Source organism: Rattus norvegicus, chromosome 8 (assembly GCF_036323735.1).
Source record: "Rattus norvegicus strain BN/NHsdMcwi chromosome 8, GRCr8, whole genome shotgun sequence".
Taxonomy (NCBI): Eukaryota; Metazoa; Chordata; class Mammalia; order Rodentia; family Muridae; genus Rattus; species Rattus norvegicus.
Window position 1 is genome coordinate 96,443,144 of NC_086026.1, and position 14,671 is coordinate 96,457,814.

Genomic DNA, 14,671 nt, shown 5'->3' on the forward strand with positions numbered 1-14,671 from the left:
AGAGTAGAAAAGCATTTACCTATGAGAGCGGTTGGTTTTATCTTCTGAACAATGGCTTCTAGGTTCTTCATTTCTTCATGTTCATGGGCAAACACCTCTTTCTCTTCTGTGAGAGAAGCACGCCCCTGAGAAATGTAAATGGAAAGTCAAAATATTGCAGTTGTGTGGGTCAAAGGCACAGCTAACATCATACTTACTGTCCTGTGTCCTATGCATGCCATCTATTGGTGAAGCCCCTTGTCTAAAGGCCACCGTATTACTTCACTTGTCCCTTCTGACTTTTCGAAACAGCATTTCCCTGGATAGCCCTGACTGTCCTGGAACTCACTCTGTAGACCAGACTACCCTCAAACTCACAGATATCTGCCTGTCTCTGCCTCCCTAGAGCTGGGATTAAAAGTGCACACCACCACGGCCCAGCTTCTCTTGTCCTTTCAACAAATATTTGCATGGCAGATGGTGGGTGTCCCAGACAATGGTGATACAGTAGTGAGCAAAACAAATCCAATGAGAGCTTTGAGACACAGGCTACGTACACTAACTGTTATTTAACACACGAGGACACAGGTTTGGAGACTGAGTGATCCAACTTATGACAGGGACTGTCTGTAGCTGCCTTTCCACTATAGCACACAACTGCCTTGGAAGAGCAGTTTTCCAAACTGTAAGACTGGATGCAAACTGTCAGGCCTGAAGCTGGTGTAATCTCCTTGCTTTAAAGCATGTGTATGTTTGTGTGTGCGTGTGTGTGTGTGTGTGCGCGCCCGTGCGTGCATGTGTATACTTATGTGTCTGAGTTCATGCATAGAGCATGAATTAATAATACTCTATGTTTGGCTGCTGGTCCTCATCTACCTTGTTTAAGACGGAGTCCCTCTTCACCACTGTGTACCCATAAATCAGGCTAACTGTCTGCAAGCGTCCAGGAAATCTGTTTCCACTTCCCATCTTGCCATATGAGTTGCTAAAATTACAGATGTGTGCTTTATGTGGGTTTTGGGGGTTTGAACTCAGGTCTTCATGACTGTATGGCAACCACTTTACCCAATGAGACATCTCTGCAGCCTAATTTTATTTCCTTTTAAAAGCATATACAGAATCCTAGAAAATCTGAAACATAACTGTCTTCTTGTTTCCTTCTTTGTAAACAAGTAAGGCGGGAACCTACACCTCATCAGGTCACCAGGGGTAAAGGCACAACAGGAAATGGGAAGCACTGGGGGGAGGGGGCATTGTCAGCTGAGATAAAAACTTCTGTGAAGAGGACAGAACAGAATTCCAAGCCTATGTAATTTTGGAACATTATCCTAGTCTGCTACAAATGCTATTCACGTGCCACTGCTTTGCATTATAAATTTGACATTACATTGGGTGGCTTCCCAAGAAGAGAGCACACCGCTGGTCACTGCTGTATTCCAGGAAGCGTCCTCCTCCTTCCCGTTCCTGTATCAACACGTGCATCCGAGATTGGTACTGGAGACAGAATCCAGGGCTTGACACGCCTGAGGAAATGTTTTAGGTACTAACAAGTGTAACTGTCAGATGAGTCCAGTCTTTCTTCTGTTCGTGAACAGACTGCCTCTTTCCTTCTAGTAAAGCAAGGTGATCTCAGCAGCACTGTGGAGTCAGTTGTCTCCCTTCCCACACATGAACTGTAAACTGATAGCAAGTACATAGAGACCAGTTCCAAATACTTCTTTTATGTAGCAAGATTTTGCTTTTTAGTAACATTTAAAACCTTTGACAATACTGGAAATTTTATAGTTCTTATAAAATGTAAGGTCCATTGGGGAATTCTTTTTTTCTTTTTTCTTTTTTTTTTTTTTTTAGTACACTGTAGCTGTCTTCAGACACACCAGAAGAGGGCATCAGATCCCATTACAGATGGTTGTGAGCCACCATGTGGTGACTGGGAATTGAACTCAGGCCCTCTGGAAGAGCAGCCAGTGCCCTTATCTGTTGAGCCATCTCTCCAGCTCCACTGGGGCACTCTTATCGAGTGCTCTCAAGTACTCTGTTAACTTCACAGACAGGGTTTACTTCATTCACATAGCTCCATCACAAACAGTAGGCAGTACACTGGCACAGAAAGAATGAGTGCGCCAAATGACAAGGTTTTGGAAGAAAACGGACATTTGGTATAACAAAGAATGCGCTCTCAAGTGAGTTAGAGACGTAGTAAACACAGTCTTTCCCAATCCCCCGTCCTCCCTTCCTGTGTCAGTGCTCTCTGCCATGGAGCTCTGCAGATCCGCCCACAAAAAGCAGTCGATAGAAATGCTCTTTACCTCACTGTGGGTTATAGCTCAAGAACCCATCGCCAGTTATTATACCGAGCTGTGAGACAGCATAGCTTACGCTAGCCGGCATTAAGTGTGCTCAGAATCCGAGCTATAACAAACGGAACATCACACACTGTACTACAGGGGGAACGCTGGTGTGTAGCCCTCTGCATCAGGACACTGGACGATCCCAGGGGAACGGTCAGGCTGGGTGTGTCTCTTCCTTGCCTGTGTCTTTGGACTGGAACATACAGCTGCCCCCACCCCTCAGTCGTAAGAAGAGTCAGCACACCCACCTATCCCCTTGGACCTTTGCCATTGCCTGTGGCCTGCTGTTGGGCACCAACATGGACCAGGATGAGGCATACGTGGACTCATGCCGAAGAAGCTAAGAGCCGCACAGCAAACAGCACCAGTGCTTTCCACTCTGACCCAGAAGAAGCCACTGTTGTGTTTCATCAAGATGCTGTGATGACTGAGAACGTGGCATTGGGGTCCAACACAAAGCAGCTTTAATATTGGCTCCGTATGCTGCCATTTTTTAACCTAACCTTACTCCTAATGACTTTAGGAATGGACGGCTCTTCTTTAGTTTAACAAAAATCAATGCTTTTGCAATCTCTCTTCCTCCTCAGCTCCCTCACTGGTTGGTAGCAAATATCATCTTGCCTTATTATAAAGAGAAAAGCAATTCTTGTCATGGAAAAACAACAAAATTTGGAATCATTTGGTACTTACAGTTTTTAATATCTAAACCATTTCTGAACGATTTCTATAAGAAGTGTGTCCTAAACTTCATGGTTAATTTGAGTTTTACAAAGTAAAATTTCCAGTAGAAATACTAAGTAAATTTCTGGCTTGAGAAGGCATATTTTCTGGGAACTCAGCTGCAAGCATTCTAAACAAAACATGATACAATTTTGGCTTCTCCACAGAAATGCATACCCCCAGTTTCAGTTGTAAAAGCAAGAAACCAGCCTATGCTCTTTAGCCCTAGGAGACAAATGCTACAGAACTCCACATAGGTGTCAACCTGACCTCTATGCTCGAGGTCAAAGACCAAGCTATATCCACCGCTTTCCTCAGCTTGCATGTCTGTCCAGAGTGTCTGCATTAAACACATCAGTAGCTAATGGTTGTACCCTCACTACAAACAGAAAGGCTATGAGGAATGCAGACAATGAGGAGGTCAACTCCAGGCAGGCAGGAGTAGCTCAGCAAAGGCATGCAAACTGCGCCAGGTGTACAGTTTTAGGTAAGCTGCCGATGAACAAGATAAAATGGAAATTGATTCCTTTTCTTTTGATCACAAACCAAAAATTAACCATGAATATGTGAAAAATAAAGCTAATATAAATTCTTAGAGGTCATTTTTGACAGTAGCTTAGATAACCATACTCAAATTAGTATAAATTTTGTTACTGCTAAAAATAACATGTAAAAGAGTTGGGTTATACTAAATGTGAACCAGAAACCTGAAATATGAAACTTAGCATAATAAATAACCTGAAATGGCATACTCTAACGTAACAGCCTAGGTTCAGATGGTCAGGGTGGCAAAAGAAACATCTAGTTGTAATTTACAGTACTGTTCTCATCTCTATAAACAATATGTTAACAGCTTGTGACAATTTGTTGGCTAGGGACATTACTAAAGAGCAAAATACATTTTGATAAATGGTAAATTCCTGTTAGTTTTAAAGTTTATACAAGATTTAGGAAAAGGAGAGACAGAGAAGACCTTTCAGCTCAGTAAAGGTGGGACTGGGCTGTGGATGCACCAGCCCCTCTACTCACTGCAGGGCTCTCAGCCTTCGACTCGCCCACATCTTGCTTTCTCCACCTATGAGCTGGGTGGATCACCTCTGATGGCCAAACAAATGAACTGTATTTGAGCTTTCCCAAAACTGAGAGAACAGCAATAACCTAAGGAAAGGAGACTCCCCAGCTTGACTTCCAGGACTAATTCAGCTCTAACTCAACTCAAGTGAGGCCGCGTGTGTCCTTTCCAAACATTTTAAAGTATTAAGGGAAGACAGACACAGCTCCACACTGTCACTCCTGGAGCCTGATCAGGTCCCTTCATCTTCTAGGGGCTCTTCAACTTGGGTCAAACCAGGATTCAGCATCGACATAGAAAGGAATTTTAGAACTAGTCAATTTGGAGCAAAATTGGAGATTTAACTCAAAATAATAATAATAATAGTTACCACCACCACCACCACCACCACCACCACCATCATCATCATTAACATCATCATCATGTGTGTGTGCTACCTACAACATGTGTGGAGACCAAAGAACAACTTGTGAGAGTTGGTTTTCCCTTCCAATGCTACATGGACTCTAGGGACTGAACTGGGGTCTCCAAACTTGCACTGCAAGTAGCTTTACCTGCTGAACCATCACACTGGTCCATTCTTGAAAACATTATTACAGATATTTTATAACCTTAGCCCTGGGTGCTGGGAGAAAAAGAGGGGATTGAAAGAAAGACACAGCCGAGAGCATGATGCGGGCTTCCCCAGGGGAGCCGCACAGCTGAGCATGGGCTCCTAATGGCAGAGTCACAGTTGTGTTACAATGAAGCACACACACCCTTCTGGTGGCTCTCAGGCTACATTTCTCATGTTCTTTCTCTTTTGGTCAGTGAGGTTCTGGAGTGGCTCCAGGGTTGCCCATAGCGAGTGATAAATTGATACAATAAAATCAGAAAGCTCTCGGACTGTACAAGTTCCCTGTCTCTTTCCTCTAAGACTCCTAGAAAACTACAGTTCAGCCAGGACCAGGCTGTAAGCAGCTTATCACTGAGCTAGCAATTCTTGCTTCTCAACTGGTAAAGGCTTCAGCTGGATGCCTGGGCGAGAGACTCCTCTCCTGTCTGTCCCCAAGATTTCCCCTTTCTTTCTATCCTGTCTCAGCTTCCTTCCCAGGGGATGAGGAAAGACTAGCTGGTTTTGAGAATCAGTTTTCTAATCTGGAAAGATTAGCTTCTTCAAGACATAAGTTTTCAGAAAACTATAAAACAATGCATTCAAACAAGAAGAAATGAATACATAAGTTTGTAATCACAGACTTCTGGTAATACTGTTGTGAAAACAACCTGAAATTAATGAAAACATTTATGTGCTTAGAGCCTCTAATTTCCCTAGAATGCGTAGCAAATCATAAGGCATTGACAACACTGTACTGAACATCTCCAAACTTTTCCAGTATATAGGTTTAAATAAACCTGTCACTTATCTCCATGAAAATGGACAGATGTGTGTTTTATTGCAGACATCTTACTTTATTAATCACAAAAACCACTGGCAGGTCTTGGCCATGGACGGAGGACTTGGCAGAATGTACTCTAACTAGTAAGAAGCATCAATCTTCCACAGCCCAGGCCTCACAGATTCTTTTCCTGGTGTGACTTACAAATGCTGACTGAACACTGAAAGACAGCCAGGAGTCATGGAACAGTAACACCAGCAAAGCTGAAGGGCTCTACTGGACACACGCAGAACCAAGAGACAAAATATAATGCACTAAATATTTTCCATGCCACCTTCACAGTTGGTTTAATGGTGGAGTTTAAAGACAGCCAGGATGGGGCAGCCCTGTCTACTGCAGTTTTGCTGTAACTTTCCTAAGCTTTCTAAAGTTTCCCTCCTTTCCCCGACTCAAAGCGTACTCCTATGCCAGTCACTTCACCTGAATATACAAAACATCTCTTTTTTTCCTTTGTCCCCTTGCTTTAGGCAGATAGTGGGGTCTTAGGGCCTCAGATGGGGTTTCAGGTTCAGAGTTGGACCAAGGACACACAGACACAGTAGAAATAAGACAGCTGATTAATAAAGATGGCACTCCCAGAATTACGGATGTACACATGCACATGTGTGCTGCATGCACACACATGGACTCATGCTCTAGTTACTGTCTTGCCACAACCCTGTTTCTCCCCTTTTACGTTCTTTTAGCAGAGTGTTTGTAGACATCTATTTATCCAGAAAACCCAAATGTGGTAGCCTGTCTCCTTCCTTTTCTCCCTCCCTGCTCCCCCTTCCTTTCTTCCTTCTGTCCTTGTGCCAAACATATTGGGAATAGTTAGAAATTTCTTTGTCAGGTTGCCTTTTTAATCCCCCCCCACACACACACAATTTGTGCTGACTCTTATTATAAGAAGATGTGACCAGGCTGAACATGCTTTTTTAAACACACCTAAGATATAAGATTACAGGAAGTAAACCAATTATAATTCTACATGTCAAATATCAATAGCCATTTTCTGTTAAAAAATGCATGCATATAATCAAAGAGTGTTATTCTTATAAATACCTACAAATACACAGGTTTTCTCTTATTTAAATTGAAAAGGAAGGAAGTGATCAAATCGGGCTCTTGTTTCTCAGAGCACATGTAAAGTGTCACTACTGCTGAAGTGGTACAGTGCCACTCTCAGTCTCTGACAGAACAGGGGAAAGAGAAGCTTACCCTGCGTGTAGCTCCCAGCCCTAAACGTCAGAAGGAAACTATCCCAGCTATCACGACAGCACATAGCATGCCTGTGTCCACCAGGAGCTAAGCTTCCCCAGGAGCTACATATGTAACTGTCAACACTGAAGTAAATGACTGAGATAAGAGGGAAAAAGCTGACATTAAATCACCCTTACAGCAGCCTGTTACACGAATGTAAGGTCACAGCGCACTCTCTGTGTTAGTGCTCTGTCTAAGCACTGGGCTGGCTCATTAGCAAGAGTCACTTAAGCAATGGGCCCTGTGGCACCCGGTCTGTGTTATGGCCTCTGGGCCTTTCCAGCAGCATCAGGAGGCGACACTGAGAGACTGCGCAGCTGACAGGCCTGTCCTTCACATCACTCTTTCTGGTGTCATCTGGGAAGATCTTTACAGACCTGTATGCTTAGTAAGTACTGGATTATTTATACTAAAATGTATTAATTTAGGTGAATAAACTGATAGCAATTAATTTTTGCTATATAATACTAAAGTAGAATATTTGAAGGTCATCAGTAACCTAATAATTGATCCCAATGACACTAGTTATATAGTTACTAGTTGCTATGAGTTAAGTTATGCTATGCTATATATTACTGATATTCTATAGCATAAACTCCTTTTGCCATATGGCTATAGGCAAATGGTAAGAAGGAGTTTCAAAAATATTCTACTTTAAATTTTATGGTTCTTTTAATATATTATGAATAGGCCCATTATAAGCTAATAAAACTATTACAGGCTCTCAGGAGATATGTAAGGACTAACTTAAAATGAAAGCCATGCAAAAGAATCGTATAAATTGGAAAGCAAGACTATGCTAACTTTCTAGCATGTCTAAAATTTATTAGTTTCCCAGCAAAAATCAATACAAGATTTTTAGCTGTTTAATAGCATGAAGCACTGATTAACTGAAACTTAGAATGTCTGTTTTATATTAAATAGTATACAGGCCAGCTATTAAGTACACAACAGTCTTTTAAGACATAACTTTATCTTAGCAAGTTGCACACACACACACGCACACGCACACACACACGCACACACACACACCCCTCTTAACGTTAGCAGGTGAAGGCCATGAAGTAAACGTTGCTGGCTGGGTCTAACCACTGCAGTCACTCCTAGTGCTGCAATCCATGGAACCTAGAGTTTTGGCTCAGTTGACTATGTTAAAATTATGCTAATAGCTAGGCATGCCTGTGTGGATTTCACATTAAAATGTCACTCATAAACTCCCACCATATGGGCTCTTGAATGTTGTACTTTCCTGAGACAACATGGCATGTAGTTGCTTTATGTGGCATCTAACAGTGGTCCTAACAGTCCTCTTTCTAGCTCGGAGTCTCCCCTAAAGGTCAGTCCTGGATCTCCAAAGCCCGACGATATACTTCCACTGTAGTCTCCACAGGTACCATGAGCTTGCTTTGTGTCAACGCACCTCACTGTCCTCTCAAAGCAGCTGTTCTTCTCTTTACACCTAGACCCTTGGGAATGCAGCATGACCCACTCTACCCTGTGCCTCCTTCCCATTTCCCACGCTCTCAGTACACCAGCCCTTCCTTGAAAACGTCTATGGAATCAAGCCTCTCTCACTCACCTTTGATAATCTCTGAGGATTACTGCAACAGCTGTGAAACTAATTTCTTTTTCTCACTGTACCTCCTCTCAAACCACCCTCCACAATGCCATCAGGATGACTGAAAAGGCAAGTGTCTCTGCTCACTCCTCTTCAGACTCATGTGACATATCATCTGTGTCACCAGCCATGTGTTTCCTTTCCACTCTAACACTCAGTCTCTCACAGCAGAGTAAGCACATGCCCTGTCTTCACTAGAAAACCACTCATTCAATCACTCAGTGAACTACTATCAGGTGTGAACTAGTTATGTGTGTGACTGGGAGGATCCAGAGGGGACACACGACCCTTAGCTTCTGATAGTCAGGACCTCCATGGCCTGTCACCATACTTCCCTTTCAGTTTCACATACAGGGAATTTCAGGTCTCTGGGGACTCCACAGTAATTCCAAACTCTTTGTTGTCAACATAGCCTTGGAAAGGCTTGTGCTTTGGGGAATGGCTCAGTCTTCCTTCCCTCCACGTGTCCCTCATGCATCAGGACACTTCTGTAACAGTACATTCTGATTCTTAAAAGCAACAAGTCCTAAAAATTAAACTTACTGGTTGCTAGGCATAATGTGTACGCCTCTAATCCCAGCACACAGGATGCAGAGGCAGGCACGTCTCTGGGAGTAGAAAGACAGCCTGGTCTACATAACGAGGTCCAGGCCGTCCAGGGCTACAGAGTGAGACCCTAACTCAAAGTAAGCTACACGCAACACCTTTAAATTGACAGCTATACACAGCTCACTGCTCCCAACCCCCTTGGGAGAGAGAGCTCGCTGCCCGGACAGGTGGGCACTCCTGAGACTGCAGAGCAGGAGAGACCACCAATACTGCCCACCCCTGCCCACATCCCTGGCCCAAGAGGAAACTGTATAGGGCCTCTGGGAACCTGAAGATAGGGGAACTCGAACGGCAGATCCCCCGCAGTCCAGACACTGCCCGGACCTGAAGGGAATCAGTCAACAGTTCTCTGCACCCAAATCCCATGGGAGGGAGAGCTAAACCTTCAGAGAGGCAGACACGCCTGGGAAGCCAGAAGAGACTACACTCTGCCCACATTTCTGACTCCAGAGGAATAGACCTAACGCCATCTGGGACCCCGGTGCACAGGGGCTCGGGGAAAAGGCGGCGCAGGCCCTCCTGGTTGTCGCCCTCACCTAGAGCTCAAAAGCAGCCCCCGACGAGCAACTTGAGCCTCGGGACCACAGGTAAGACCAAATTTTCTGCTCCAAGTGACCTGCCTGGTGAACTCAGGACACAGGCCCACAGGAATAGCTGAAGACCAGTAGACAGGAAAGACTACACGCCCGAAAGCAGAACACTCTGTCCCCATAACTGGCTGAAAGAAAACAGGAAAACAGGTCTACAGCACTCCTGACACATAGGCCTATAGGACGGTCTAGCCACTGTCAGAAATAGCAGAACAAAGTAACACCTTAGACAGTCTGATGGCGAGAGGCAAGCGCAGGAACCCAAGCAACAGAAACCAAGACTACATGGCATCATCGGAGCCCAATTCTCCCACCAAAGCAAACACTGAATATCCAAATACAGCAGAAAAGCAAGATCTAGATTTAAAATCACATTTGATCATAATGCTGGAGGACTTCAAGAAAGACATGAAGAACTCCCTTAGAGAAACGCAAAAAAAAACATGAATAAACAAGTAGAAGCCTACAGAGAGGAATCACAAAATCCCTGAAAGAATTCCAACATAATGAAACAGGTGAAGGAATTGAAAATGGAAATAGAAACAATAAAGAAAGCACAAAGGGAGACAACCCTGGATATAAAAAAACCAAAGGAAGAGACAAGGAGCTGCAGATACAGGCATCACCAACAGGATACAAGAGACAGAAGAGAGAATCTCAGGAGCAGAAGATTCCATAGAAATCATTGACACAATGGTAAAAGAAAATGTAAAACGGAAAAAGCTACTGGTCCAAAACATACATGAAATCCAGGACTCAATGAGAAGATCAAACCTAAGGATAATAGGTATAGAAGAGAGTGAAGACTCCCAGCTCAAAGGACCAGTAAATACCTTCAACAAAATCATAGAAGAAAACTTCCCTAACCTAAAGAAAGAGATGCCCATAAACATACAAGAAGCCTACAGAACTCCAAATAGATTGGACCAGAAAAGAAACTCCTCCCATCACATAATAGTCAAAACAACAAATGCACAAAATAAAGAAAGAATATTAAAAGCAGTAAGGGAAAAAGGTCAAGTAACGACAAGTAACATATAAAGGCAGACCTATCAGAATCACACCAGACACAGAAAATGTGGTACATCTACACAATGGAGTACTATAAGCTATCAAAAACAATGACTTTATGAAATTCATAGGCAAATGGATGGAACTGGAAAATATCATCCTGAGTGAGGTAACCCAATCACAGAAAAACACTCATGGTATGCACTCATTGATAAGTGGCTATTAGCTCAAATGCTTGAATTGCACTAGATGCACAGAACACATGAAACTCAAGAAGGATGACCAAAATGTGAATGCTTCACTCCTTCTTTAAAAGGGGAACAAGAATACCCTTGGCAGGGAATAGGGGGGCAAAGTTTAGAACAGAAGCAGAAGGAACACCCATTCAGAGCCTGCCCCACATGTGGCCCATACATATACAGCCACCCAATTAGACAAGATGGATGAAGCAAAGAAGTGCAGACCGACAGGAGCCGGATGTAGATCGCTCCTGAGAGACACAGCCAGAATACAGCAAATACAGAGGCGAATGCCAGCAGCAAACCACTGAACTGAGAATAGGACCCCCGTTGAAGGAATCAGAGAAAGAACTGGAAGAGCTTGAAGGGGCTCGAGACCCCATATGTACAACAATGCCAACCAACCAGAGCTTCCAGGGACTAAGCCACTACCTAAAGACTATACATGGACTGACCCTGGACTCTGACCTCATAGGTAGCAATGAATATCCTAGTAAGAGCACCAGTGGAAGGGGAAGCCCTGGGTCCTGCCAAGACTGAACCCCCAGTGAACATGATTGTTGGGGGGAGGGTGGTAATGGGGGGAGGATGGGGAGGGGAAGCCCATCTAGACGGGGAGGGGGAGGGGCTAGGGGGATGTTTGCCTGGAAACCGGGAAAGGGAATAACAATCAAAATGTAAATAAGAAATACTCAAGTTAATAAAGATTAAAAAAAAAATGAGTTCCTTTAAAAATACTGACAGTTATACATAAGCTTTCTCTTCCTTTAAAACAAAATTTATGTTATGCAAATTTAAAACATTTTTCTGGTTTTTAAGAAATGTAATTGTTGCTGGAGAGACAGCTCGGTGGTTAAGAGCACTAACTGCTCTTCAAGAGGTCCTGAGTTCAAATTCTATCAACCACATGGTGACTCACGACCAACTGTGATGAGATCTGATGCCCTCTTCTGCTGTATTTGAATATGACAGCTACAGTGTACTTATACATAATAAATAAATAAATCTTTAAAAAGAATTACAATTGCTAAGAACTTAGAATATACAAAAAGGCCCTACAAACCAAGTAAGTTTTCAGAGAAGGGGTAGAGCTCAGTAGGGCAGCATTCGTCTGGGATGTGTGAAGCCCTGGGCTCAGATGCCAGCTTCATTAAAACACGACTGCAATAATGGCCCTGTAACCTCTGATCAGTTCAGATCTGTCTTCTGTGTCCTTCAGACATCATACAGTTAGTCACAGACTAAGTAAAACATGCAGTTTCCTTTTATCTGACATGCTGAATCAGTTAACATGTCACTGAATGCTCTTTGAAAAAAGTTTTAAACATTTTTATTGTACTAATGGCTATTCCACAATCTATTTGACAATATTTTAGAAAGATAAAGATTAGTATTTAAATGAATATATGATTAAACATCACTGCTGAAAATACTGTCTTAATAATATCCCTCATCTAAAACAATGCATACATGCTAATTCCAGGACAGGCTTCCTAGAATGGAAACTACTGGGTCAGCAATACAAACTTTACAAAGCTCTGGATACACCTGAGTCTCATTCAGATCCTTTCCATGCTGTGCTGCAGAAGACACTGCGATCTCTGGTCAGTCGTCACATAAAGGGGTAGGGTTAGGTGTACTTTCTGACCGTTTAAAAGGAGTGACACACCAGGTGGCAATGGTGATGCAGCTGCCAGGTTACATACCTGTTCCTACTAAGTTTTCACAAGAACCACACAGATGAGGCTTTTCTGTCACCATAAAAGGAAAACTGGGGCTCATTCCAACAGCCCATGGATCAAAGTCTTTCCCCTGAAAATCTCTTCCAAGCCTTCAAGAACTGAGGCAAAGTAGCAGGTAAGGGGGCAGCCCTCTCTCTCCTTCCTCCTAACTCGCTGAGTAACAGATAGCTCTTCCCAGAGTGCACTGTGTCAGTGTCTGCATCCAACTTCCTCCATGAAAATTGAACCAGTTCTAGTAGACAGATGATCCAGAGTTGTGAGGATTCTACTCATAAATGGAAGGCATCCTAAGACAGTTTTCTTCTTTATTCAGAAGCATATTAGTAAATTTGAATGGCAAAGCTTGAGAGAGAGATTGTGTGTGTGTGTGTGTGTGTGTGTGTGTGTGTGTGTGTGTGTGTACATTCACAGGTATACAGATGCATGTATAATGTAAGGGTTTATGTAGAGGTCAAAGTACAACTTCAGGAAGAGCTCCTTCCCCACCATTTACCATTTCCTTGTTTCACACGGGTTCTCTTACTGACCTAGACACTTAGTAGGTTATACTAGCTGGCCCAAGAGCTTCAGGAATCCATCCATCTTGGGCTCCTTAGCACTGGGATTCCAAGCTTGAGCCACTGTGCTTGGCTTTTTGAAACTTAGGTTTGTGGGCCTGAGCTCAGGTGCTTGTCCTAGTACACTCAGTGCATTACTAACTGATCTCCCCACCCCATAAATGCTAATCTTTTAACAGGGCATCTTAAAGGGGCAGTGAGAACAATGGGCAGCCTATGGAATGGTCATTAAGACAGGAATGAATGGTGACTTTTTCTTACCTTAACTATTAATCCTTTTGAGTCAACCAACCATATCTTTTGTCTAGCTTTCTCCTTTGATAAACCTTCCTTCTCCATGGCCATAACAATCAGATGAGCAATCCCCAAGGCAGCCTGAAAAGAAGGTATGAAAAGAAAGACTTTCACACTTATTCCACATATCTTATCCGGGTTACTCGTCACCCCATCTCGTCCATTAGTAAGGAATTGTGAAACAGCTCTGTCCACTGAGTTCCAAGCTTAAGTCATTCATTCACACAAGGAGCTAATCATTCTTGTCACATTTGGGAGTGCAAGATGACTACCATTACCTCCTTTTAATTATATCACAACCACTATGACAGAGTTTGCTAGTCAGCACAGATTTGCCAGTGACACCCCGAATATCAGTATATCTGATCCTAGTTATACAGTCAAAACCAGCACAAGAAAACACCGCCCTTCACACAGTCACCAGTCAACCTGGCCCATGGGAGTGTATGGCTCACTGTCAGGACTAAAGAGGCCTGCTCATCCGGATGGGATCTTGACCAATTAGACAACAGCATAAAACTGAAAGGAAATATATGTTGCCCAGCATTTATTCACTCTCTTCATTTAGGCAAAGTATTGCAGAGTTTCTCCCAGTGTTAAAGAAACCATATTATTTGAAGTTTGATGACGTCTGCAATAATCTGTGACCTGTCACAGACCTCACATTTTCTGGACAAACCACGGCCGTGAGTCAGCCAACCAGGAATATTGCTCTTCCTGCTGCGGATCAAGAACTGACCGGTGTCCTTCACCAGAAACTTCTGGAAATACAGAGGGCCTTACCAGAATAAAGACCACAAGCAACACAAAGCAGGGTTGTTAACTGTCTGAAAATGAGCCTGTGACTTCATCTGAATGCTTTAAAGCACTCACCGTAGTTCTAGGTCCCGTGTTTAAATGAAAACACAGCATACACATTCCTACCCACAGAACATCTTGTTTTGTTTATAAGGATATTAAGTTTAATTTCTTTTCCTCAAAATGACTGTCTAGCCATAGCATTTTCTCATTTTTGAATTCTGTAACTCTAGAGAGATTTGAAAGTTTTCTCACCAAAAATTAACATTTTACTCTGTTTGGGAAGTGAATTAGCTTTCTTCTTTCAAATGAATATTAACTATGATTCAAGAAACTATAATTTAGCCTTATGCAATTTTCTTACATGACTTCAAATGTCTTGGTTATAATGTTGACTATGTATCTTTAATTCA

At 43.0% G+C, this 14,671-nt stretch overlaps 1 protein-coding gene across 1 annotated transcript in view; it reads right to left on the reverse strand.

Annotated features, from left to right (window-relative positions):
• The window catches only part of Me1 (malic enzyme 1), a 111,188-nt gene that overhangs the window by 14,087 nt on the left and 82,430 nt on the right, over window positions 1-14,671 (reverse strand). Inside the window, exons 9-10 of the mRNA NM_012600.3 lie at window positions 13,428-13,541; window positions 20-125 (exon numbers count right to left, since the gene is read on the reverse strand). Coding sequence (NP_036732.3) covers window positions 20-125; window positions 13,428-13,541 — 220 coding nt within the window. The remainder of the gene's footprint in view (window positions 1-19; window positions 126-13,427; window positions 13,542-14,671) is intronic.